Genomic DNA, 26,097 nt, shown 5'->3' on the forward strand with positions numbered 1-26,097 from the left:
CGCTGGTAGATGCAGCCTTGTCTTGTGCAAGGGAATGGAGTGGGCGTTTTATAGTCGTTATATATTCACTCTGTACTTATGTAATCCTCGAAGCTGCCCTGGGAGGCAGGTTCATGGATAGACAACCAAGGCTTGGGGCAGGTGCTTGCCCAGGTATAAGGGGTAGAGCTGGAGTGACAATAGCAAAACCGCCTGCCTCCAACGCCCACACCTTTCTGCACACCACACCTTAACGCTGCCCGGTTGCAACCTGTCTAGTCAACAGGCTAAGTTGGGGCTAATGAAGGGCAAGTCCCACGATGGCTCTCTTATGTCTCCCAGAGTCATGTGTCTGATAGTTCTCAATATAAATTGGTGATTCTTGGGTTCTTTTCTCATCTCCAAACGGTTGTGTGATGGACGGATGGATGGATGGGTGAGTGGACTTAATTCCCAAAGTAAATCCATGAGGGACATTGGGCCCTTTGAGGAAGCTGCAGTCAGGGCCCTGGTCACCGCAGAAGCTACCAGAGCTTGGGAGTCAGGCAGCCCTGGAGATTCTTACGGCAACATCTCCCACGCCTTATGCAGAGTATTGCCAATGCAATAAAGTTAATGGAGCCAGTCATCCTACGGAGGAGCCAATTCAGTGCAAAGATGATACATCTTTGAAGTTAATGAGGTCTATTAATTGAACTTGTGCCCTTTTAAATGGATGAAATCCCTGAAATCTACCAAACAGCAGCACATCCATTTAGAAGCCGTTATTGATGTCTCAGCTCTCTGTCCCCGATGGATGAGGAGCCACCGGGCAGAGCTCTGGGAACTGGCTTCCCACTGACATCTCACTCAGCCCTCGGCCCTTTGGGAGCTCAGCAGATGTCGTGTCCGCCCAGCCATTCGTGCCCTTTGCAAAGGCCCCCAAACAGCCCAGCACAGCCATGGGGACTGGATAGCCCTGTGGTGAACAGCTCAAGGGAGAGAGTGATGAAACTGAGCCAGGGCCCTGGCCGGGGTGCTCAGTCAGTTGGAGCATCGTTCTGTACACCAAAAGGTTGCGGGTCCCATTCCCAGTCAGGGCACATACCTAGGACGTGGGTTCCCGGTCAGGGAGACAACTGATCGATATTTCTCTCACATCGATGTTTCTCTCCAAGGAAGAATAACATTAAAAATCAAAACAAAACTGAGCCATGCATCTCTTGAAGAGAACCTACCCCAGCTCGCAGACCCCCACCTCAGTATTAGTTGGGAGAGGTGAGCAAGAACACAGCTAGACCCCCAGCCCTTCAAACATGGCCACTGCCCAGGTGGGCCTTGTGCTGGGTGGTTCCTGGGCTCGGGCAAGGTGAGCAGACACCGTTTCCAGGAGGTGCAGACCTGGAACCTGCTGGGCAGAAGCACGAGGTCTGGCTGCAGGCCGAACAGGGACCGTCACGCCGTGGTCCCTGGGCCCCTGCCTGCCCACCAGTGCTCTGCCCGACTTCAGTCCCTCCCCAGCTAACACCTCTCACAGTTGCTGAGGAGCACAAAGTGGTACTTGTTGTGCCCACAGTACATCTGCTGAAGGCAAAACTTGTGTTTATAGCTCTTCACTCCAAAAGTCTGGCCGTGTTATAAAAAGAAAGGGACCATCTGTCCCTCCTCTGGACCCTCGTGCCGCTTGGAAAAGATTTCTGTGCAAGAAGTCAGTGAGAAGTCAGCACTGACTTCAGGGAACTATTTTGAGGCCGGAAGAGAACGGTGCCTCCCGCTGAGGGGAAGTCGGGGGGGGGGGGGGGGGGGGGCGGGGTGAAAGCCGGCTTGTGGAGGCCTCAGTGGTGGACATGGTGGCAGGAGGCATGCTATGGCCCGACGGTGCTGCCCCGTGCTGGGGCTGTGCAGAGGACCGACTGGCAGGAGCCAGGGATGTGAGGGCAGGCAAAGGGGAAGGGCCAGGCGGCACTGGGGACCCCAGGAGAAGGCGTGGAAAATGCCAACGCCAGATTGCACCTATCTGTTGCGCCAAGTCGGGTATCGTCTGTTTGCATCCCTCCACCGGGCTTGTCCAGCCTCTTTCAGCACCTTGGGGACCACCTCAGGCTCAGTGAGTTCCTTCAGTGGCTGATCATTGAGGCATCACACCGAGTGCACAGGGGTCTCTGACCTGCCTGTGAGGCCTGCTGGGAGTGGTCTGCCCCCAGGTCTGCAGCCCTGAGATGGAAAAGTCCGGAAGAGGCCGGGGAAGCTGGGTGGGTGTGGAGGGGAGCTGGGGTGAGCTCCAGGTAGGATTTCAGGGGAGAAATCTCGCCGCGTCCTGGCCGCACCAACCCAAGCTGGGCCCACTGGGCACCTCCTTCGCGACTCCTCCTCCATCCGGGTCTTCACGCTGCCTGGTTCAGCTCATTGGTTCTGAAGGGGGCCTGCTCTTGCCCTTCTGAACCGGGCAAAGGTTTTTCTTTTTGTTTTTATTTAATTAAGGTACCATTGATTCGTAACAGTATATAAGCTTCAGGTGTGCTGCATTCTAGTTCGATATCCACACTATTGCATACTCATCTCCAAACGTCTCGTGTCCTTTTTTGAAAAGAATCCATGCAGGTTCCAAAAAGCCTTGGTCTGTGAACCTCTGGGCTTGAGGCTTATTTTGTTTCAGTTCAAAACCTGCTTTTCTGCTTAGCTTCTGTCCTGGATGGAAATGTAGGGAGGGGAGATCAGATATGAGGTCCTCTGAGGACACCCCTTGCTTCCTTTCCTGCTTGTCCCTGACAGGGCGCCCCCTCCCGGTCATCTTGGGGGAATGAGAGATTTGCTTCCATCCTGGGGAGGTTTTTGTCCACGTTCGTAAATGCGCTGAATTCCGCCCACGTGGCGCCGCATTCAGATTCTGAGGACGAAGGCAGTTCCTGGTGCAGCGTCTCCAAGGCTCCCAGATCCTAAAAGGTCACAGTCCTTTTGTTCGTGTGTCTTTTCATTTCTTTTCTGTTCTTATTGATTTCTTTGGGCACATAAGGAAACACAGCAAAGCCTGCTGCTTCCATGGAAATGAAATATTCTGCAGTCAAACCACACACCATAAAGAAATAATTGCAGTCTGTATATATTGCTAATGGACATCTCTCAGCAATTCCCTGTCTCATAAGCTTTAAACACAGACATTAGTATAAATATGCAGAAATCCCCATTCGGGCAAATCACTCTGCATTTCTGAACAGAAGGAAGATTAACCATGTGTTGATATCTTTGAAGGAGCTCAGCAGAGCAGGAAAACTTCACTGGCCCTCTCTCGGAGGGAGCGGGGGATTCCCCGAGGCCTGGAGGACAGAGCTGGAGGCCTGGCTAACATCTCCTTTGGGCCGGGGCTCCCCTGGAGCTGAGAGCTTGGCCTGGGAGGAGGGACTGGCCCCACCTGACTGGACCAGCCTCACTGAGCTGCTTGGCCGCCTGAGTGTCCTGCTTCTGGAGCCTCCCAGGCTCCCAGGCCCTGGCAGGCAGGGAAGCGAGAGGTTACCGATGCATTTTCCCGGCCCCCGCAGCAGCCTGCCCGGAGCCTCGGGGATCTCAGACCTCAGAGGGAAAAGGCCCATGAGGAACCCTGAGGAGCTGCATCTGGCAGCATCACCATCAGAACCAGGACCTACAGGCTCCCTTTCTCTGGCCCTTCACACTTGCTCCCCCCCACCCCCCTGCCTCGCTCACTCCCGTTGAAGGTCCCACTCTCCCCACCAAAGCCAACACAGGGGCAAGGTCTCTACCTTCTCAGGCTCAGCAGCCTGTGCCCCCAGAGCCTAACCCCAGCCTGAGCTTCTCGGGTCGGTGAGGGAAGCCCCTCCCTTTCAGAACACACCCCTGAGCCTTAGTCACCAAAGTGGGGAGATGGAACAGGTTGCTGCATCTGGGGGAGTCAGGGTGTGGCCTCCACCAGTTGCTGATTGGACTGGAGGCAGCAGAGTCTGGGAGGGTGGCCTGACTCTGGGGCTCCCCACGAAAGGCCCCTGTGTGCACCTAGCACCGGCCACGGTGTCCCAGGCTGAGCCACCCGGGAGGAGCAGGGGAGGCGGGGCTGCCCGGGAACCGAGGCCCAGCCTTGCTGTGGACTGGGAGGTGAATTATGAGCTAGTCGGGCATCTCCGTGGAGCTGGGCCCTGGCAGCGAGGTCTTCTGGTTATTTACTGTGTGTTCTCCTGCCTTCCCACAGCGGATCTGGATGTGGGGGGAGAGGAACTCGGCGTTTACATTCGGAGGTAGAGGGGAGGGACGGGGCCTCTCAGAGCTGCCGCCGCAGCCTCTGGCCTTGCCTGGACAGGGCAGGCGGGGGGCCGGGGTTTCTGGAGCCCCCCAGCTTTCAAGCCAGAACTCAGAAGCACCAGCCTCCGCCAGAAACAGCGGAGATGAGATCCTCTCCTCCGCTCACCCGTCTCGGCAGCGAGCATCTTGATGGGCTATTTTCACTTGTCTCCCCGACTCGATTGAGGATGATTTTAGAACACCCCCGCCTCGGCCAACTTAGTAACTTCATGTGGAATCTTACAAGCTCCCCTTTCCTCAAGACCCGCACCTGCCACCTACCAGGAAATGGTCACAATAACTAAAGAAATGTGTGATGACGGGGAGGTGAATGGCGCCGCCTGGAGTTGTACAGCGTGCAACGTGCACGGCCTGAGAGTAAGTCATTGAGGGTGCTACCTGCCCGGCATGCCTCTAGGCGTGTTATGTGTATTTCCACATTTAACGCTCACACCCAGCTCCGAGGTGGGTGCTGTTAACCTCCCTTTGACAGGTGAGGATGCCTGGCACAGGAACATGAGGTCGCCCTCCCAGCAGGGTCCCCAGCCACTATCCCCAGGCCCCTGCAGCTGCCAAACAGAAGCCCCGGGGTCCTCCTGAGGGATTATAGAAAGCAGAGCGTGTACGTGCCCGTCAGAGGCTTCTGGGAAGGACAGAGAATTCCAGGAGCATGGAACATTCCATCCCAACAGGAGCTGGTTCTCACAGCCAAAAAGGGGAACAGGAGTGGGGCAACTGTCGCCCAGCCCCCTGGGACCCCAACTCCTCCCCAAGTCGGGCAGGGGCAGGTAGCATTGGGGCCTGAATGAGAACTGGGGTGGATCAGGGCATCCAGCCAGCCTCTGCCCTGGTCGGTCAGTAAGGAGCGGAGCCAAGGTGTGAAACCATGCGCCCAAGAGCCCCTCCGGACAAGGCTCCACCTGTGTCCCAGCCCCAAGCAGGTGCACCTGCGCCCATGCGCGCTGCCTCCCTCTGCAGTCGTCGGGGGCCAGTGCTCTGCCCTGCAGGTCAGCCTTGTCTCAGAGCCCCCCTGGCATTGGGGCAAAGGGAGCAGGAACATGGGGTATAATCCCCCTCCCAGGACGAGGTCATTTATCTGGAAGGACGTGGTCTGACCCATCTCAGAGTAGTGACCCTCCCACCCCACTGACCCGTGTCCTGGGAAGGATCTCCAAAAATCAGCACCCCCACCCCCCCCCCCACCCCACCCCCGCTGCAGGCTAGGGAAGAAGGGCAGAAAGATGATGAGTCATGAGGATTGAGTCTCTGAAAAGCCATTCCTGGGAGCTCTGGGACCAATTGCAGCCAAATGCATGAGCGAGGCCGCCTCTCTGCGTGACTGCGCTGCCCAGCCCTCGTGAGCCAACTAACCCTCGCCTGCCCTTGAGAAGGAGCAGACAGAGGTCACCGAACATCCTCTAGACTCCGAGTTCCACGGGGGCAGGGCTTTGGGTCTGTTTAGTTTATTGCTGTGTCCCCAACATGGTAGGTGCTCACTAAATATTTGCGGAATATGTGAGTGAATGAATGAATGAATGAATGACTACAGCCAGACGTGACCAATTCTGCCCACAGTACTGAAGTGTAAGCCCCACGGTGCTGTGGGCACAGAGCAGGGAGCGCAGGAATCCGGGGGGCTAGGACAGCCTGAGCAGGGCACAGAGGTGGCTCCAGAGCGAGGGCATCTTTAGGCAAAAGTCATCCTGCATGAAGTTGTCCTCTTTCAGTCAGCAGCTTCTATGATGTTGTTTAACTGCATCCAAATGTCTTGCTCTTTGTCACTCGCACTCGAACCCAGGCCCCCAGCTGCTCCATACCCAGCCTCTGGGCTCTGCCTTGGCTCCATCCACCCGGCCTCGGGCTTCTCCCAGGGCTCTCACCCAGCTGGCCTTACCAGCCAGCCCTCAGGGGCCCCAGAGCCAGCTCTGCCCAGCCAGGCCCCTGACATCCCCATCCTTGTCTATCGTGACCCGCTATGGTGCCCCTTGGACCCTGGGCCTCACCTTCCTAAGTGATCCGTAAATCGCCCGAGGCCCCTGGGCCTGCACAGCCTGAGGAGGGCGGCTGGGGCCAGCAGGAAGCAGCGGCATACAGCGGGTTACACCTATAGAACAGGGTTTTGAATGAAACCGAGCTTGATTAAAATCTCGCTTCTGCCCCCCTGTGGCCAGGGACGTTGCTCTCTCTCTCTCTCTCTCTCTCTCTCTCTCTCTGAGCCTCATTTTCTGCACCTGTAAAATGGGACCATCAGTCATAGAATTGCCTTGAGGATTAAAGGAGATGATGTCTTCAGTGGATGGCAGAGGGGGTGGCAGGAAGCGTGCATTCCGGGGGCTTTTCAAAGTGCGGGTGCTTCCTCCTCCAAATACCCGTCCCCCAGATCCCCTCCCCGCCCCCCAGACCCCCTCCCCAGGCAAGGGCAGCAGGGGAGAGACTTCTGGGCATGTGGCTGAATGTAGCCTGAAAGGCGGCTGAGGGCGTCACAGCTCATTCAAGTGCCCCTTGGCCTTGGCCCAGCAGGTGACACGTGGTTAGCAACCTAGGTAGCCTTCGGGCTTCCGTTCCTCCTGGTCCCCGGTCCTAAAGCCCAAGACCCCAGCCTGCCGGTCCCTCTGGCTGGGCGGAGGCGCCTGCGCAGGGATAGGTCCGCCCCGAGGAGAGGCCCCGCCCCCAGTGACGTTGGGCCCGCCCCCTCCGGGCAACACACGTGCCGCGGGGGAGGGAGGGGCCGCCGGAGGTTGGGGGGCACCGCGGCGGCGGCGGGGGCGCGTCTGCCGGCGCTTATTTGCATACGCGCAGGCTGGATATTTATAACTTCTCTCCAGCCAGTCCCACGTTATTGATGTCTTAAAGGGACTTTAATCTGAGCCTTCTTTTCTCCAAATGGGCTTTTGATTTCCGGAGTGATATTATACATGGCTGTAAGCTATTGACTGAGCGATCGCCGCTGTGCTCTCAATGTGCTGATGCCGAAAATCTGCGGTATAAATAAACTTCCTCTGGTAGAATCATTATAAAGCACAAGCAGCAGAAATTTATGGAAAGAACAGATTAAATGCTTAGGCTTAAATTCTTCCGTGTGCTGCTTGCCTTAAACTGCTGTGTCTGGAGTTTGGGCTGCTGATTCAGGTGGAAAAAATCAAACGGACACATCGCTTGTCGGTGCATTTTTACTATGATCTATTGTGTGGCCAACGGAGAAAGCTCAAAAAGCTGCCATTGATAAGCCCGGTTAAAACTCGCAGCATAAATTAGGAAGACGTGTAGTTGCTTTTCGGAGTGGTCGGGGACCGGGGCGCCCGGCACAGCCAAGAAATATAACATCAATAGGTGCTTATGCATTGTAATGTGGGACATTTTTATGCCCACGATAAAACATTCCGCCTACAACTATGTTTATGAAAGCAACAGATAGGAAGATCCATAATGCCACTTAATAGAATTAATCACCTCCCGTCGGACCCGTTTAAAGGGCTTTTTATTGCATGGTGGGAAGCTCTGGCCATAATTAATACTCTGCACACTGTCAGCTGCCAGTCACGGGGCTGCAGGCAGCGCAGGAACTTTGCAGCACGCTTGGGGCAAGAGGGTCCTCAGAATTTAGTGCCGCTGTCTGAGCGCCAGGTTTTCTAAATCAGGAATCTAGCCTCTGTGTCAAGGTCCGGCCGGGCTTTAGGCTCTAAATTTTAAACTCTGGGCTCCAGATATAAATCCTGAGTTTGTGCTGGTCTCTAGGTTGGTTCTGGGATCGAGATTTTGGGTGACCCGCCCTGGCTCCCTGGGTCCTGAGTGAGACGGTCTCACAAAACAAAACAAAAAACATCCCAGAGCAGGGAGGAGGGGGTGGGTGTTTCCTCACCCACTCAGCTTGGCCAATCCAGTGAGCCAAGGAAATGAACCCCCTGTGCCCTCTCTTCGCCGCTCACCTAGTTTCCAACAAGGGAGGGAAGCCCTGGGAATGCCCGTGGACGCTCGCCTGAGGGTTAGCATGTGGGCAAAGGCTGACCGCTCAGGACAGCAGCCTGCTGGGAAGCGGACCGCAGATTCACCGGCCAGGCCCAGGGCCAGCCAGTCAGGGAGGCTCTAGGGCTGGTCACTCCTCCCACCCCCAAAGGAGATGCCTTTATCTCCTCTGTCCCTTATCACACAGCCTCTGGGTGACTGGAGCCCCAGGGAATCTCCCAAACAGCCCAGAAAAGCGAGGAGGTGAAGGGTCAGCCTGCAATAATTAACGAATAGAACCGCCCTTTAGAAGCTCGATTCCAGCCAGCAAGAGTGAAGCAGGCGCTGGAGATGGTGCTCTCCAGGGCCCGGGTGGGTGGCACGTCTGCCGGCCGGTAGCTGAGCTGGAGCCCGCCGGGACTCTGGCAGAGAGTCCTCCGAGTCTGGAAGCTCTGTCCCTCTTGAAAAGTTGAGCCAGCCAAAACGAGGAGTGACCCTTGAGGGCAGCGAGGTCAAGTTTCGTCTCCCAGCACAACATGGTGAACCCTTCCCCGTTGGACTGGAATCCCAGGGCACCTTAGGCTCGGACTGATGGGCTGTCACCAGGGGCTCAAATTGTTGTGCTTGATGGAGGGGTCGCTGTCACAGGTGTTTGCTGAGACATGAATCATACCCGAGCTGACTCCTGGCACCAACCAGAGCACCAGGCACTGGGTTTCCATCGTGGCCTGATACCCCTCTGCCACCTCCCACCGCCAACACCACTCAAAGTGAGAGTTGTGCTCGACCAAATTGGCCCAGTTGCTGAGGGAGGCTTGTCCCGCCATGGGCTGTGCTCTGGGTCCATGGCAGGGGTCTCTGTCTACAGCTGCCCTCCCAGAGGTGAGCACCCTCAGGGGCACAAACCATGCTTCCCCCGCCCCACACTGTGCATGAAGCCACAGGGAGGACAATGAGGCATGGTTGTTGTGGAGGAAACACTTTCAGTCCATCAGCCAGCAGCCTGAGAAAGAAGGCTGTCCAGGAAAGGCTGAGCTAGGACCCAAAGGGCCAGGCCCAGAGTGACATCCCAGTCCCGCCTGGGGGACTCCCTCCACCCCAGGCGGCTCCTGGGGGAGGACGCCCCGGCGAGCACTGAGCCTGCAGGAAGGGAGCAGTGAGGTTTCAGCTCCTCAGTCCTTCTCAGGGAGCAGGGCCGGGCTCAGTGTGTTGCAGAGCCGGGCTCAGTGTGTTGCAGAACGGACTCATTCTTTTTTTGTTTCATTTTTGTTAATCCTCACCCAAGGATATTTTTCCATTTATTTTTAGAGAGAGTAGAAGGGAGGGAAGGAGGAGAAAGAGAGAGAGGGAAAAAGAGGGAGGGGGGAGAGAGAGAGAGAGAGAGAGAGAGAGAGAGAGAGAAACATCAGTGTGTCAGAGAAACATCGATTAGTTGCCTCCCACAGGCACCCAGACCAGGGTCAGGGATCGAACCTGCAACCTAGGTACGTGCCCTCCACCTAGAATCAAACCTGCAACCCTTCGAGGCAGTAAAGCAAGGGCGTCCTGATGTTCCAGCGGCCGTAACTGTTCAACAAGCCCTGGGAGAAGGGCTTGCAAGCCAGTGCTGAAGCCGCGATGAGCATCCCTGGAGGGAACGTGCACGGTGGGGGCAGGCTCTCATCTGACTGGGGAGGTTTTCTTCTCGAGTCCAGCGTCTCCCACTGGGTGCATCTGAGTGAGCTGTAGGATCTGGTCAGGCACACAGCACACAGGGGCACCCTGTCTGAGTGGGGTTGAGCGCCCAGTCATGGGCCAGCCCGCACAGCCTGGCACCGAGTTAAAGGCAGTCTGACTTGGCAACCTGACCTGTCCTCCAGCAGCTCTCAGGCCCCTGGCAGTTGCCAGGCCCCCACTCTCTGCCCACAGCCCTGCTGGCCTTGGAGCGCCCACTGACAGCTGTTCCTGTTCCTCTCTGGCCTGTGGCCTTGAGTGAGCCCCGAGGCCTGAGCAAGTAGGGAAGGGGATTTGGGACACAAAGCTGGGCTCAGTGAGCAGTTTCCTGGGGGACTTCTGGGATGGATTTGCTAATAGAGACGTCTGTTCTGAGAGGTCATGATGCCACCTGTCATTAACCCGGGCACCCTGCCCAGGGTTCTCACCAAGAAATCGTAGGCAGCTGCTTGCAGGCGGGTGAGTGATTTGCAAGGACCACAAGAATATTTGCATAAACATATGTATGGAAGTGTGTATTTATTTGCATTCATTTGCATAAATTGCTGGCACCTTGAGCTGTCGTTCCTTAATTTAACTTTATTTTTTCAGTAAATTTCTTTGAGCTTGGAGCACAGATCTGGACACTTTGGGACTAAAACAACAGCAGCACGGTGGCCAAGAGACCAGAGGTTCTCAAACTTTGCTGAGCATTAAAATTTCCTGGGGAGCTTCTAGAAATCCCTGTGCCAGGGTCACCCCCACACCATTGAATCAGAAGCTCTGGGGTGGGGCCCAGATGGCAGCATTGTTTGGTTTTGTTTTGTTTTTGAAGCTTCCAGATAAGTCTGATGCATAAGCCAAGGTTGAAAATCGATACCTCAGGGCAGGCCCAAGTCAGATCAAACCATCCTGGCCTGCAGGTGGAAACTGGGCACCCCACTCACCTCCCTCATATGTACCAGACACTCAAAACAAGTCCATGAGGCATGTGAAGTGCAAGGCCATACCGCACACAGCGGGCTCTCAGTCAAAGGTCACCGTGCCCCTTCACCACCGTCCCTGTAGCGTGTCATCCGTGCGGAACTGGCTGCTCCTTCTGGCCCTGCCTCCCAGGTCACCCTGAACTTCACCGAGGCTGCCGGTCATCGGCCCCGAGGAGTACTGAGCGCTCCAGGGCGGGGCCTGGGTTCTGTTCTGGCTGAGACACACGGTCCTTTCTCCTTCCTGGTGACTTCCACGCTGATGAGTCCACCACTGCCCAGATGCCTGGAGGTGTATCCCTGCCCCGGGAACACCGGGTGCTCCAGAGCCAGCCTGCCCGGCCCTGCCCACCTCCCTCCGCTCCTCTCCGCAGAGTGGGAGGGAGCCGAGCGCTAGGGCCTGCAGGCCTTTCCCTTCCCTGGTGGCTGCTGCCCGGGAGGATGCTGGAGATCTGGGATGTTACCTGACACCCGGTCGGGGCCAGAAGCTGGGCCGGGCCCTGAGGTACAGGGACCGGTCAGACCCAGGCTCTGCTTTTGGAGCCTTTCCGAGCAGTGAACGAGGTCCAGTACTTCCCCCTCCCCAGGCCCTACCCGAGAGGTGGGCAGCTCCTGGCTCCCCTGCTGCACAGCTGCATCACATTCACCGGTGCCGCTCAGGGCAGGTGATGTGGGTCTTGCTAACAGGGCACAGGCTCCCGGGACATCGGCCTGCAGGGGCTGGGAAAGGAGGAGAGTGTTGGTTTAAGGACCTGCAGAGGGAGCTCAGGGGGCCCAGTCCATTCCTTTTGGGATCCAATTTTGCTGGGACCCATGGGGTCATTCTGGGGTCTTGGGGAGGCCCATGGGTTGGTTTGCAGATGCTCCCAAGCCCCAGGTCAGCTGTGCTGGGAGAGCCTTCTCCCCAGCCCTGCACAGGGGATGGGGCTGTAGCTACCCAACCAGGCCCCCCATCCCATTGAGGTCCGCTCACCCCCACCCACCAGAGACAACATTCACCCCAAGAGAGAGTCATCCTGGGCCCTGCAGTAGATCTGTAGGAGCTCCGGGAGCCTGGAGTCAGCTTCCTTTCCCAAAAGGATCCTGGCACCAAATGGACACCATAACTCACCTCCGAGGCAGAGCCGAGCGGCAGGCCCAGCCCAGGGTGGCAGAGACCGCTCCTGGGCCAGGCCCAGCATTGCCTCCCCATCTCTCAGCCCCGCTGGAGGCTGTGGCTGGCGCTGAGGATGACTGTCCGTCAGATTCTGTGTCATCACAGGGGACAGCAGCCCAGGGGGTCAGGGCCCCCCACGTGGCCAGGGCACAGTGTCCCCCACACCCGAGTCCTGGAGGAACTCTTTGTTTCCTGGTCCTCTTTGGTCAAAGCAGACACCCTCCTTCTCTCCTCTGGTGCTTGGCGCTGGGGCCCTGCCCTTGAACAAGCCACAGGCCCAGGCCCAGACAGATGAGAAAACCCCCTTGGCAGAGAGTGAGCCCAGTGCGGTGGGACTAGAGTGGGGGGGGGGGGGGGGCGGGGGCGTTCCTGGATGAGGAAGAGGAGCATGTTCCAGACAAAGGGAACACTGTGCAAAGAGCAGCCTGGGTGCTTCCCTTCTGAGTAATGGTCCCTCTGAGAGTGTCTAATCGCACATGATGCCAAGAGAGCTGGAGCGGGCAGAGAGCGGGGCAGCTGGGTGCTCGGCCTCCTCGCGCCTTCACACAGGGGCGCTCCGAGAGTGTAGGGCGCCTGTGCTGGACTGGAGTGGCTGTCCACGCAGGAGGTGGAGCCGCCCCACGGGCCCATACTAGGTCAGCCTCTGAGCACCGTGGCAGGTGGTGCAGGGTCCACCCTGAGCAGATGGGCCCCACACCCCAGGCTGCAGCCGAGATGCAGGCCCGGCCCCACCCGTGCTGCCCGGCTCCTCTCGGGTAATTACTTCCAATGAGAGTTTGTAAAAACAGTGCTCTGGCTCTATTATAGAGCCTAATAGGTTCAGCTTCCCCAGAAAAAATAGACTGTCAGGCTGAGTAAGTGTGGGGAAGTGATGGGCGGAGAGGGGTATCATTAAAGCCGCAGCTCAGCTGAAATAATGGGAACACGCGAGAGGTCCCGTATCGGGGAAATCGATCCAGAAGGCCAGGGAGCACAGCCGATGTGCCCAACAGGCCTGCCCCTCCAGCATCGGGTCCCAGACCATCTGTTCTTTGCTTGGATCCCAGCACCGAGGGCCACCCTGGGGCCCTCCTGTGGGTACCAGAGGCTGCTCCGGGCTCTGGGCACACGGGGAGTGGAAGGTGGCATGTCTACCCCACCAGAGCTCACAGTCTAACCCGAGACCGAACTCAGCCAGCAAAGATCCAGCATCGAGCAGGGAGGGATCGGCAGGGAGAGGCCTGCGCCGGAAGACAGGAGGCAGAGTCGAAGGGGGATGGGAAGGGAGGGGGGTGTCAGGAGAGCTCACCTGTGACCCTTAGGGACACCCTGGGACGGGGCGTGGGTGCTCCTCCATAGGCTGCTGCAGGCCGAGGACCCGGCCGGCCAGCGTGGGGCAGGGCAGCTGGCAGGACATGATGGCTGGCAGGTGAGGGTGTGGCTCCTCCCTGGTGCCGTGGTTCCTTCCTGGGTGGGATGCCTAGGCCCCGGCTGACGCTGTAAGGCAGACCTGACCCTCTGACCTTGCAGGTGGCTCCCTCTTCCTTTTTTCCTTATCAGGATTTTCTAATCTTCCTAGAATACGAGTGGCAATTACTTGCATGATTAAGGACCATTTGCAATATGAAAATCTAAAACTATGCCTAGGCTTTCTGGAATGCAGGAGGTAATGTGTGGCCCCAGTCCTGACCCTGACCGGGCCTGGCAGGAGGGTGGGCACAGACAGAGACTCAGAGCAGACAGCCACGGAGAGATACCCCCTCCCAAGAGACTGTAGAGGGTACAAATGAAACAGAGAGAGTACCTATCTCCCTCCCTCCACACACACACACACACACACAGGCCCTCAGGATCGCTCCTCCCTGCCCCCTCACCCCGTCCTCCAGCTGTGCATCTCTCCTGCCATGGAGTTTGCAGTGCTCTGAGCTGCCGTTAGCTTGGCATCTGGGATTTCCATCTCACTTCCCTCTTTACCAGAGTAACTGAACTGATTGTACGCCCAGCTCCGGTTCACTAATTCTTACAAATCCTTTAAAGCTATTGATTTATGTGCTGTCTATGCCTCCCTCTCCTCTGCAGCCCACTCCCCTCCGCAGCTCTCAGCCCAGGGCCTTACACCTTGCAGACACCTGACAAATGTGCTTGGCTGGTTGAATGCGTACCTGGGAGATTCAGAGAAGGGGCACAGAATGGTTGGACCAGCAGAGAGCAGCGCAGAAGAAGGGGGTGCCTGGCGGTGTGCGAAGGGGGGAGGGGTACGAAAGAGGGGGGAGGAGCATGAGAGACAGGTTGGTTCTGAGCAGCCACTTTGCATGTAAGAGACAAACCTGCCCCTCACTCTCTTCTGTAAAACACCAGTGGCCCCCAGTCTCCTGTGGGAGGAAAACCACAGGTGGGTGCGTTTCTGTCACAGTCACCTGTGGGCCTGCCTTTCTCTGTGGCTTCTCCTCTCCCGGTTGCTCACTCACACACCACACATTCAAACACACACATACACTAGTACACAGGCACCATACATGCTCACACGCAGCGCACATTCATACCCACACATGCCACACACTCCAATACACACATCCCTGTCATTCACACCTCCAGCCCCCCTGGTGAGCTCCTATTATCTTCCAAATGTTCCCTAAATCACGCCCCCCAGGAGCCTCCCTGCACCCCACTGAGCAGAGCCCACCTTGTCCCCCCGCCCCCCGCATGCCTCTGCCCACTGCTTGCACAGTAAAACTCTCCTCACTCAGCGCCACCGCCAGTGTGTCCCCCATCAAACCATGAACTCCCTGGTTCTGCAAACATCTCCACTCACGTGTCCCCAGAACCCCACCCGGGGCCCAGCACCCAGGAGACAAAGGCGGTTTAATGCGTAAACGAATGGGCCAGACAGACACGCTGCCTCTAGTTCCCAGAACTTGGGGTCTCAGAGCCTGCCTCTGAGAGAGGATGTCCACCCCCCAGCTCCGTTCAGCTGTGGACTCAGACGCCTCTGCGGGGGCACCCCGAACCTCTAACTTCTCTAGAGTCCATCTTGCTTTCTGCCCAGTCACCTGGGCACTCGGAGCTCTCCAAGGTGCTGAACGTGTGTGTGTGTGTGTGTGTGTGTGTGTGTGTGTGTGTGTGTGTGTGTCCCTCCCCCGACCCAACTCTCTCCTGGCTTCTTGACTCTAGTCCCTCCAGCCAAGAACCACCCACCGTCTTCCAAGGGCCCACCCTCCCATGGAAAGAAGCAATATTTGTAAGTGTACTGTTGGCAGAACACAGCTTCACAGAGGCACAGGGCAGTGAGAACCCAGAGGGAGGAGTGGAGGAGTGAGCTCTCCCGACCCCCAACCTCAGACATCAGATTCAACCCCTGAGGCCAGACACAAGTCTCATCCTCCCCTGGTCCAGAGGCCGAGTTCTAGCCCCTGGGGTGCCACTTACATCACGGAGTGACTGTAGGGCTGCCTTCCCTCCAAAACCCCTCTTCCCCCAGCTGCTCCCAGCCTATCTGCCTTGTCCTCCCACCTGGCCCTTCTGACACCCACCTTTAGGCTTCTGGTCCCCACGGAGCTCTTAGGATCCTGACTTCACTCACTTAGATGTTTAGTTCACCGAACATCAGCATTCCCAGCTCCAGATGTCACCCTAGAACCCCAGCTCCCTGCAGAGCTCTCTGCACTCTGGTCTTCATCTCACTTCTCACCCAACTCTCCCAAGCTCTGACCTTCTCCCAAAATCTCCTATCCCTGACCCCCATGAAATGTTCATCCCCTCCTGCTCAGGATATTCCCATCACCCCCTGGACCTCCATCCTCTAAGTAGGGCAAGGAGCCAGGTGGAAGCTTCTTTCCTGGGGACAGGAAGGACTAACAGCTGCTAGTGTCAACCTAACCAGGGCACATCCCTCCAACTGCAGCCCCGGGGCGTGCCCAGTGGCCTTCCCTCATCAGCCAAGGGTCAGCCCCCACCTCTGCAGTGACCACCCCTCTGGCCAGGCTCCCTGAGCTGCTGCTGGGGTCCTTAATCTCTGCCCTCTACCTTCCCCCGTTCTCCCCACGCAAAAGACCATTCTCGTTGACTCCTACTCTGCCCCCACAGAGCAAGAGCTGTCAGTGAAGGTAACCAGTTACTGGCTTGTGCTTGGACGAATCTTACCATTCAGGTAGCTGGGCACCTGGAGAGTGAGAGAACCACCTCTTTCTGGCCACTGCACCTGAAGGCTCCTATTCTTCATAGTCCCATCCCCCCACCCCCCGAGGGCTGAGGGCTGCACCTGTGCTCAACAGAGCTGTGGAGGTGGCCAGCCTTTCCCAGGACGACCATTCAGGGGTCTGCAAAGCCACTGGAGCTGAGGAATAGGTAAATCCCTTCCCAGCAAGGACCTAGACCAGGGGTGGGCAAACTTTTTGACTCGAGGGCCACAATGGGTTCTTAAACTGGACCGGAGGGCCGGAACAAAAGCATGGATGGAGTGTTTGTGTGAACTAATATAAATTCAAAGTAAACATCATTACATAAAAGGGTACGGTCTTTTTTTTTTTTTTTTTTTAGTTTTATTCATTTCAAACGGGCCAGATCCGGCCCGCGGGTCGTAGTTTGCCCACGGCTGACCTAGACAGTGAACTTAATGATGCTTCAGCAGCCATAGATTGGCATACAAGTTGTGAGATCATCGCCATTGATCCCACTGGTGTCTCCTGAAGTAAGGGGGTGGGGCATGATTTTTGCATTCTTTCCATCTAACTCACACAACTGTGACACTGCAGGTGGCTCTGTTAGATCATCTTTTGGGGAAGTTATTCTTAACCCACCAAGAACACGTCTGCATCTGGTCTGCAGCCCACCCTGAATTCTAATCAGAAGGGAACTTTTTGTGCAACACATGATGCCAGGTGCTCAGGAGGCCAGAGAGACAAGCCCTCCAGGAGGTGACAGCCTCGAAAGGAGGCAAACAGACATCCCTCTAGAAATAGCAGCCAGAGAGACCTACTGTACTTGAAGCATCAACAAAAGATCTTGTGGGACCACAGGTGAGGTCTGTGGCCAGGAACTCAGTAAGAGCTTTTGTAAGATAGCATTTAAGCTGAGGTTTAAGGGAGGGGTGGGCCGTAAGAGATGTGTTGGGAAAGACTTGGCCGAAGGGACAGAAAAAGAAACTACCAACGTGAAGGACTAGGAGACCCTGGGTATGAACTTAGATAGGGCTTTGAGGGAGGGGTGGGGATGTGACTAGAAGATGAAGCTGTGAACAAAGGTGGCAACAGGTCACAGGAGGCTCCCGGTGCCGATGGCGAGGAGTGTAGGAAAACGGGACCACGTGTTTCTTGGCTGGGTGGGCCTCTAGATAAGGAGAGCGCCCTGCTCAAGGTCGCAGGGGCATCATGGCGATTCTGTGACTGGATCTGGGAATCCAAGTCATCCTAACCCCAACAAGCCCAGGATGGCAGCTGCCTCTGGTCAGTCCTTGGGTCTAAGAGACAGGAGCACAAACCCAGGGAGAGAGAAGGTGATGTTTCTGTGGGTTTTGTGAGGGGTCCACATATTTTTAAGGAAAATCTTAAATGACGTTTATATCCTCTTGGAGGAGGTGAGGATGCCCCACCTGGGAGGTGCTCTCCCGTTCCACCAGGAGACACAGCTCAAGCGCCCACCAGTGCCGCCCGGGGCCAGGGGCCGCAGGGACAGAAAGGGCCTCTGGTGCCAAATTTCACTGCTTAAGAAATAGGTCTTGTTGCCCTGGCCAGTTTGGCTCAATGGATAGAGCTTTGGCCCGAGGACTGAAAGGTCCCAGGTTTGATTCTGGTCAAGGGCCCGTTACCTTGGTTGCAGGCTCAATCCCCAGCCCTAGTCGGGGCACGTGCAGGAGGCAACCAATCGATGTGTCCCTCTCACATGGATGTTTCTCTCTGTCTCTCCCCCTCCCTTCCACTCTCTCTAAAAATAATGGGAAAATATCCTTGGGTGGAGATGAACAGCAACAACGAAAGGAATGGGTCTTGTGCTGGACAACAGGGAAAAGGCGGGCTGGTGAGGGGTGGTGACTGTTCTTAGGGCTTTTGCTCCCGTTCAGATAAACGGCAGGAATTTCCATTTGGACAAAAGGACAACCAGAAGGTCTCCTCAGTAAAACTCTGGACCGGCAGGAAGTCTGAGTCTTATCCAGAAGCCCTTCCTCAGGAGGACCCATTTCCTGGGAGGGTCTGCCCTCGTGGGGCTCGGGCTGGTGTGACGTCCCTGTAGGGACACTCCCCTCCCGCTGTTTGAGTCCATCTTACCTGGAAGCTGGAGCCCGGCTGGCCCTCCAGGTCCATTCTGAGTCCAGTGCAGAGAAGGAGGAGGCGAGCTGTGTGTGATCTGATCAGGTGGTCAAGGAGGAGGAGGAGGAGAAGGAGGAGGAGGAGGAGGAAGAGGAGAAGGCGTTCGGCTTGGGGCTTGTCTGTTCTCTCTGAGTGCTCCCACTGAGCAGCAGCTGCAGGAGGCTGTGTTTGTGCAAAGCCACCATTTGTCCCCACGGCGTCTGCACGCGTCGAGCTCCTCCGCTTCCCGATGAATTATCCCCCGGGCACGCATGACACAGTCCTTGCTGGGCTTTCTCAGTATATCTCACAACTGCTCTGAGTTTATAATTTTTTCAGGTCTTTTATCAACTATGTGTCATAAGTACCAATGGAATCGGGAGCATTTATCACCTCGCTGGGTTCCTACTTGAGCTCTGAAAAAAATTGTTTGGCCGCACAACCTTTCTCGGGGTTCTGATTTAATGGACTTCTCTGCCTCGAAGCCGCTGGAATGCGTTGCCTTTTAATATTTGACATCGCTTCCTCTTTATTACCACCTCCGACAACCCTTCCAGCCCGCTGCAAAGAACCCATTAGTCTCTGACAAATCACTTGTGTCATTTGGAGAAAAATATGCAGAAGTTTGGCTGCACCTTCCTCGGTGCAGTTTGTGGCCTCACGTGCCTCTAAACAAAGCTTCCAGCCCAGGCCGACCCTCCCCAGGTCCCCTTTCCCTCCGATGCCTCGAGCTGCTGGGTCCGCGGAGCCAGTCTACCCTACCCACTTCCAACAGGGCTCTAGATGGGGTATGCAGAGATGTCCGTGACTGCTGTTAAGAATTAGCCAAAAGCAGACGAGCGGATAAATAAAGTGTGTTGCATACATGCAGTGGAATAATATTCAGCTTTAAAAAGGAACTTTTGATAGATGCTACAACATGGGTGAGCCTTGAGGACATAAGCCAGTTCCAAAAAGACAAATATTGTACGATCCCACATGTGTGCTGAGGTGCCCAGAGTAGTTGAATTCATAGAGACAGGATAGAATGGTGGCTGCCCGCGACTGGGGAGAGAGGAGGATGGGGGGCAGGGGAGGGTTGATAGGTACAGAGTTTCCGTTTTGCAAGATAAAAATACTTCTGGAAATTGATTGCACAACAGTGGAAATGTACGGAACACGACTGAACTGCATGCACACACAAAAGTGGTTAAGATGGTAAAATGTATCACAATTTTTAAAAAAAGAATCATAACTAGCTTCACACTGAACCAGCAAAGGAGAACTGGCCCAGAGAACGCTCTCCGGGCACGGGAGTCCAGTTATTCACGCTTTCCATGCAGCTGGCTCTTGTGCATAATGTACAGCTCCAAGATTTAGTGGCTTGAAGCAATATTTGGGTGACGATCCGGTTTGCAGTTGGGGTTGGGCTCTGCTGATGCTGGGCGGTGGGGCGGGCTGGCTCATCTCGCTCCACAAGGTCTCTCTGCCCCCAGCAGCCCAGCCCACACTTGTTCAGACGGTGGTGGTGGCAGGGGTCCCGAGAGAATGAGCAAAAGCAAGCAAAGCCCTGTGAGGCCATGGCTCGCACCCACGCACAGTCTATGGTCAGAAACAAGTTACGGGGCCAAAGTTCACAGGGTGGGGAGGGAGGCTCCACCCCTTACTGGGGGGGGCTGCAAAGAATTTTTGCAATCTGCCGCGTACACCATATATATATATATATGCCAGGCCCTGTGCTATGTGTTGAAGATAAAAATATAAAGAAAATACCATGACGTGTAGGAGGCACATAGTATGCTCTGAAGCAGCGGTTCTCAACCTGTGGGTCGCGACCCCTTTGGCGGTCCAACGACCCTTTCACAGGGGTCGCCTAAGACCATCCTGCATATCAGATATTTACATGACGATGCATAACAGGAGCAACATGACAGTTATGAAGTAGCAACGAAAATAATTTTATGGTTGGGTCACAACATGAGGAACTGTATTTAAAGGGCCAGAAGGTTGCAAACCACTGCCTAAAGGCAAGCACAGGGTGCTAGGGGAGCCTGGGGACAAAGGAACAGAATAGTACCTTAAGGGGTGTTGAAGAACAGTGGTAATTAGCCAGAAGAGAGGCAGGGAGATGAGTGAAGGCCTGGAGGGGCCCTGCCTGGGGGAGGCTTCAATGGGGAGGGAAGGGCCCGCCCTGGAGTGGAGGACTGGGGTGGGGGTGGGGGTGTTTAAGCAGCGCTGACGGCCGGATTGCTGTGTGGAGCACATCCCATCCCACAGGTGGGGCAGTGGATTCTACAGGTGCAGGGTGCTGGGTGCGGGGTGCTGGGTGCTGGCGGAGTGCACTCCGATGCCCGCACTGGCCAGACTCGGCCCAGGCCTGCAGACCACCCCACCTGGGCATGGGGCTGGGAGGCGTCCAGGAGCCCAGTCCCCCAAGCCCCTCAGACATTAAGGGGTTGTCTTTTATCGAGACGGGTGGGCGGGAGGGCAGCTTGTGCCCAGAGCTGGCGCTGGCTTCCTACTGTAGATCCCAGGTCGCGCTGCCCCAGAATGCCGCCTCTCCGCTGGGCGCTGGGCCAGGGCCGTGAGCACATAACGGCTGATCAGCACTTAGATGTACGTGGGGCCCTGCTGTGAGAAGGAACCCCCTGGTGAGCACTTTCACAAATTGAAAAAACCTTCTGAAACTGAGTCATCCAGCGATTCAATCCAGGTCTCTGCGTCGTGGGAGTAGACAGCGCTGCCGTGACGATGACCTGGATCTCTAAGCACCTTCCGGATCCTCCCGGAATTCCCCAGGAGGAGGCATTGCTGCTGGGGCTGGGACCTCGGTTTAGGAGTAAAATCCTCCCAAGCAATCAGGATGCCTGGGGCCCAGAGGGAGCGGCCGTCTGAGTGCGGCCGTGTTTCCCGGCTCCCTGAGCAGGTGGACTCAGCAGGCGTGTGCGGCTGCATCTGTCACTCACGGCAGTGTGACAACAGGGGCATCGGAGCAGGTCCCCTCGGTGCTCGAGGGAACTGAGGCCGAAAGCTGGGCCAACGTGCCCAGGGTCACACAGCCAATTAGTAGCGACATTGGGATGAGAACAGCGTCCAGGTCTTTGGAATTCCAGCCCAGAGCTCTCCCCCGCACAATGCTCCACTCCAACGGTGGCATCGCCCACCCGGCTCAGGGTGTGGGAGTGAATTCAGTTGGTGGCGCTTTTGAAAGCTGATGTGTGAGCATAGCCATTCAGCCTTAACCCAGCCTGACCCTGCAGTCTCCCTGAGCGGTCTCTCCATGCCCAGGCCAGGTGCTCACGCCACAGTGCCCACAGCCTTGCCTCCAGCCCAGGCCCAGCCTCCGCCTCCTGCACCCTCCAACCCCCGTGTCCCACAGGCCCTAATCCTGACCCCAAAGCTACTAGTAAACTCATCATCCCCTCCCTTCCCGATGTCCCCCCAGAAACCTGGAAGTGGTCCTCACGCCTCCCCCCGCCCGCCCCCTCCATCTCTGAGGGCCACAGCATCCACAGCCTCCGTGCTGGGCTTGCTCTGTCCTCCTGTGACTGTTCTAGTTCAGGCCTCTGTCAGTCCTCACTTGGACTATGGAGCCTTCGCCACCATCAACAATAACAATGAGTCTACCGCGTATTCCTTAGGCATTTCTCCGTGTCAGCAGCTAATAGGGGTGTCGATTCCCTTTCCCCAGGTCACACAGCCGATGGGGGGCAGAGTTCAGGTTCTCCTAGGCCTGACTCTGAGGCCCAGCTTCTTGCCTCCAGCCGTCCCTCCCTGTCCTGCCTCTAACGGGGCTGCCAGCGTGATGTGTCTGGAACCCAGGTCTAACCTGTCACTCCCTGCACGGCTCCCTGGCGGCTCCCTGTGCCCAGAGGTTAAACCTCAGTCCCCTCAAAAGCCTTGTGAGATCTGGCCCTGCCTGCCCACCCATCGCATCCCCATCCCTCCCAGGCCCCGTCCCCCTGTATCTGCCCCCAGCACCTCCCTGCCCTTCACCCCACGCTTCGCCCTTGGTGTCCTGCTGCTGGTCTGGGCACACCTGCGAGCAGCCTTCCAGAGGCCTCAGCAGCGCCCCCTGCAGGCGGCCCGCTGCGACTCCAGCCTGGTGGATGTGGGGATGGTGGGGGGCAGTGACTTGCCATTGCCCCACACCTCGGTCCCCCCCCGCCCCCCGCCCCGTGTGGGTGTGCTCACCGTCTCCCGTGGTCTTCGGCAGCCAGAGGCCAGGGTGGCCTCCCAAGGAAGAGCCTGCCTGACCTCGAGCCCCTGGGCCCTTGAGTATCTGATCTTCACCAAGTTCTGGGAATAGAGTGGAGCCTGCACCCCCCTTTCACAGATGGAGAACCAGAGGGTCAGGGTGCACGGAGGCTTCTCCAGGGGCATTCAGCTGTCAGAGGCAGCGCTGGGCTCAGCGGGGCATCTTGGCAGCAGCCAGCGCCGCCCGTGTGGACAGATGAGCCAGACTGGCGCAGGGCGCATCAGAGGGTAACTCCTGAGTGCCGGCCCAGGCTCTGCCTGGACCTGCAGGTCTGGGCTGCTGGGAGCGGCTTAGCGGACAGGGCTCAGTTTCGCAGACCACCTTCTCCCACTCCCCTGCCAAAGGACATAACCTGCCTGACAACAATCTACGTCATTCTGGACCCAGAATCGGAGCCTCTGCTGCCCAGCTACCAGCAATGCTAAGGGCCGGCTCTATCCAGGGCTGCAGGGGCAGGCGGGCACGGCGAGGCTTGTGGGAACACCGGTCATCCAAAGGCCCTAAGTTTGTCAAGTGAAAGCGTTTATAGGAAGTAAGCAGGTGGTGGTCAGCCTCTCCTCCTTCCCCCTTCCGAGCCTGGAGGTGGGTCTGGGAGAAGCTCTGACCGCCCCGCCAGGTTCAGAGCCCATGGGCCTGGGGCACTCTCTGTGCCAGCCCCGGGGCCAAGACGCCGGGCAAAGGTAGGTGTGCGTCAGGGTGGGCAGGACCCGCTGGGGCTGCCAACCAGGCTTTCCCGTGCTGAAGGGCCCCGGAGGTGGGAGAAGGTACAGACGGTCTCGGCCCCTGACCTGCTCCCCCGGTTCCCCCTCCACCCTTCCCTTCACGCTCCCCTCCCTCCCTAGAAGCTCTCCCAGCCACGGCCGAGTGTCTAACAAGGGACGCTGTTTTTGCAGGTGTTGTGGTTTCTATTCCTTTGAACCATACCAGCCCATCTTACATCGCAATGCCATGCTTTACTTGGTACCAAGCACATCGGCACTCATTGGCATTTGGAGACCTTGCTGTGTAGCGATACGCAGTTCCTAACTGTCTGTGATAACGTATTCTCTATGTTCCCAACTGTCACTGCGGGACTCTCTTCCCCGGACTTTCAGTTTCTGGGTTTGATTTTTATTTTTTATTTTATTTGTATTTGTTTTTTTGGTTTTGTTTTTTTTTTTTTGCTTTTGATAGTTGTGATCCCCGGGTCCTGTGGCCCCTCCAGTTGCCGCTTGTCTATTCATTATGTTTGTGACTTCTGACTGTCAGTGTTGAGCCAGTCTTGCCAAGAAACAGTATCAAGTATTTTCCTATTTCTCTACTTCTTGGAAAAATAATTTTTTTTTTAATTTAAAATTTGAAAGAAAAAAAAAAAAAAAACTCTTAATGGGAACCTGGCCCTGTCTGTCTTCTCTGTTCTGCAGAAATGTTGAAGGAATTGAACCAGCAGCGCAGAGCGAAAGCCTTTACAGACCTGAAAATTGTTGTTGAAGGCAGAGAGTTTGAAGTCCACCAAAATGTTCTAGCTTCCTGCAGCTTGTATTTCAAGGACCTGATTCAAAGGTTTGCCTTCCTTCCAGCTGTGGTCGGGTCTGTTCCTTTGTAGGACGCTTTTGTGTGGCTTTTCTCCTCCCCTCTCTTGCAGGTTCCTGAAGTGTGACTCCCTGTCACAGAGCCAGTAGCCATCTCTCCTCCTCGCCCCCCCCCCCCCCAGCACCCTCTCACACGCAGCCTCAGAGCAGCCACGGCCCCCAGCCCGCCCCACTCAGCTGTGCTGGTCGCCAGGGGCCTCCGCCAGCAGTAGACCACACCCCTGCCCCGCCCCGAGGAGCTCGGAGTTCTCAGTGGCTCACAAGCCCGCCCTGAGATTAGGAGGACTGTAGACCCCACATTGAGGGACCACTGCACACTACCCGCCCCCCTTGGCCAGCACGGGTACCCAGCACCATCGTCACTGCTGTCGATGGTGAACTTAATGCCAGAAAAGCACATCGACCAGCCCCGCCCCCGCTGAGGAGCACGAGGCACCCAAGGGGCCGCTTTTCTGCAGCCCGAGTCGGGGAAGAAGAGGCTTGTAGCCAGAGCCTCGTTCGTGCTGCCTGTCCTGATACTGGTACACTGAGCCTAACCCGGCGTTGTCTGAGCCCAGACCAGGTGTGTCCTAAACACGGTCTCTCTCAGCGTTGGCTCCCTCCCCGCCTGCCCTCTGCCCCGGCTATTTCTACCTGAACGAGTCTTCATGGTGCATGAGCATCTTGTTTTTTTCCATTACGTTGATTTTTTAATTTGTCTGCTTCATACCCTTGCAAAGAAGTCAGGGGCCACCTTCTAGATCCTTAGTGAGGGAGAGCAGCGGGGGGCCAGCCCAGGGTCACACTCCTCTCTCTCACCCATCAGCAGATTAATGCCGCTGCTCCTTTTGCCTTGCAGCCTCCGGGGCGGACGCCGAGCCGGGACTGTGCTCAGAGTGGGAGGACAGGACCTCTGCTTGCTTCCCAATGCTGTGTTTGGACTTGCCAACTAATCCCAGAGCGACTGTGTTTTGTTTCAGGATGGCACACTGGCTGGCATCTCCTTTCCAATCCGTTGTGTCCTTTCACTCAGAGCTGAGCTGCCCGGCGTGCAGAGCCCTGCCCGGCCGCGCGGGGGCCCCAGCCGTGCAGGCTCTTGGTGACGTCCAGCCTCGTGGGCAGCTTGGGTCTCCCGCCCCCGCTGCCTGGGTTCTCTCTGTCTGAGCACAGGGGTCAGGGGCATGAGCTGGGGTAAAGGGGCATGTCCAGTGGCTTCTCCAGGCCAAGGGAGGTCTTTGTGCTTCTACTTTCGGCAAATTCTAGAACGAGCAGTGATGGCACCTGGCTGCTGACTTGCAGGTGTGGCATCCTAGGGCCTTGGTCCTGCTCCAGACCAGCTGGAGAACACAGAGGGGCAGGCTGCAGGGGCAGGTTGGCACTGAGCGATGGCCCAGCCCTGGGCTAGAAAGATGTGGGCCAGAGGAGCACGGGAGCCCTTTGACTGTGTTCAGAGACCTTACCTGCACACAGCAGAGAAGACACGCTTAGGTGGAGACTCAAAGTAGTGAAGGCTTCTGGGACAGGCCAAAAAGAAGGAGGAAGAACATTCCAGGCAAGGGATGGGTGGCCTGGAATGTTCCGGACTGCAAAGAATGTTCTGGAATGTTCTAGAATGTTCTAGGCAAGGAATGGATTGGCTGGAATGAAAAGTTGAGAACAGAGAGAGTCATGAGCATTGAGGAGGGGGAGATGGCCTTCCCAGAGAGGGGGTGTGACGTGGGATGGGATGGCCCTGACTCCTGGGCTAGGACCTGGACTTGGAGGAGCTGTGAGGAGCAGTGGGGAGGGGCTGCCCACCTGAAGGTGGGAGAACTTGGGAGCTAAGAGGCAGACACTGGAGGAGAGAGGGCACCTCCTTGGGAGCTAGGAGACCTGGGTGCTACACCTGACTCTGCCACTTGTCCTGTGACCCCAGGCACATCACAGCCTCTCTCGCAGGCATTGGGCTCTCTCCTCGGTAAAGGAAGAGGTTGGTTCCAATGATGTCCGGGCTTCTCTCCAGCCCTGACATCCCAGGCGACGGCAAGGGGGT

The 26,097-nt window shown here is 56.7% G+C and overlaps 1 protein-coding gene across 1 annotated transcript in view; it reads left to right on the forward strand.

Annotated features, from left to right (window-relative positions):
• The window catches only part of KLHL29 (kelch like family member 29), a 259,907-nt gene that overhangs the window by 216,677 nt on the left and 17,133 nt on the right, over nucleotides 1-26,097 (forward strand). Inside the window, exon 6 of the mRNA XM_070428755.1 lies at nucleotides 23,919-24,057. Within this exon, the coding sequence (XP_070284856.1) occupies nucleotides 23,919-24,057 (139 nt within the window). The remainder of the gene's footprint in view (nucleotides 1-23,918; nucleotides 24,058-26,097) is intronic.

Source organism: Myotis yumanensis, unplaced genomic scaffold, assembly GCF_028538775.1.
Source record: "Myotis yumanensis isolate MYYU_CA2020_CCGP unplaced genomic scaffold, mMyoYum1.0.hap1 SCAF_11, whole genome shotgun sequence".
Lineage (NCBI taxonomy): Eukaryota > Metazoa > Chordata > Mammalia > Chiroptera > Vespertilionidae > Myotis > Myotis yumanensis.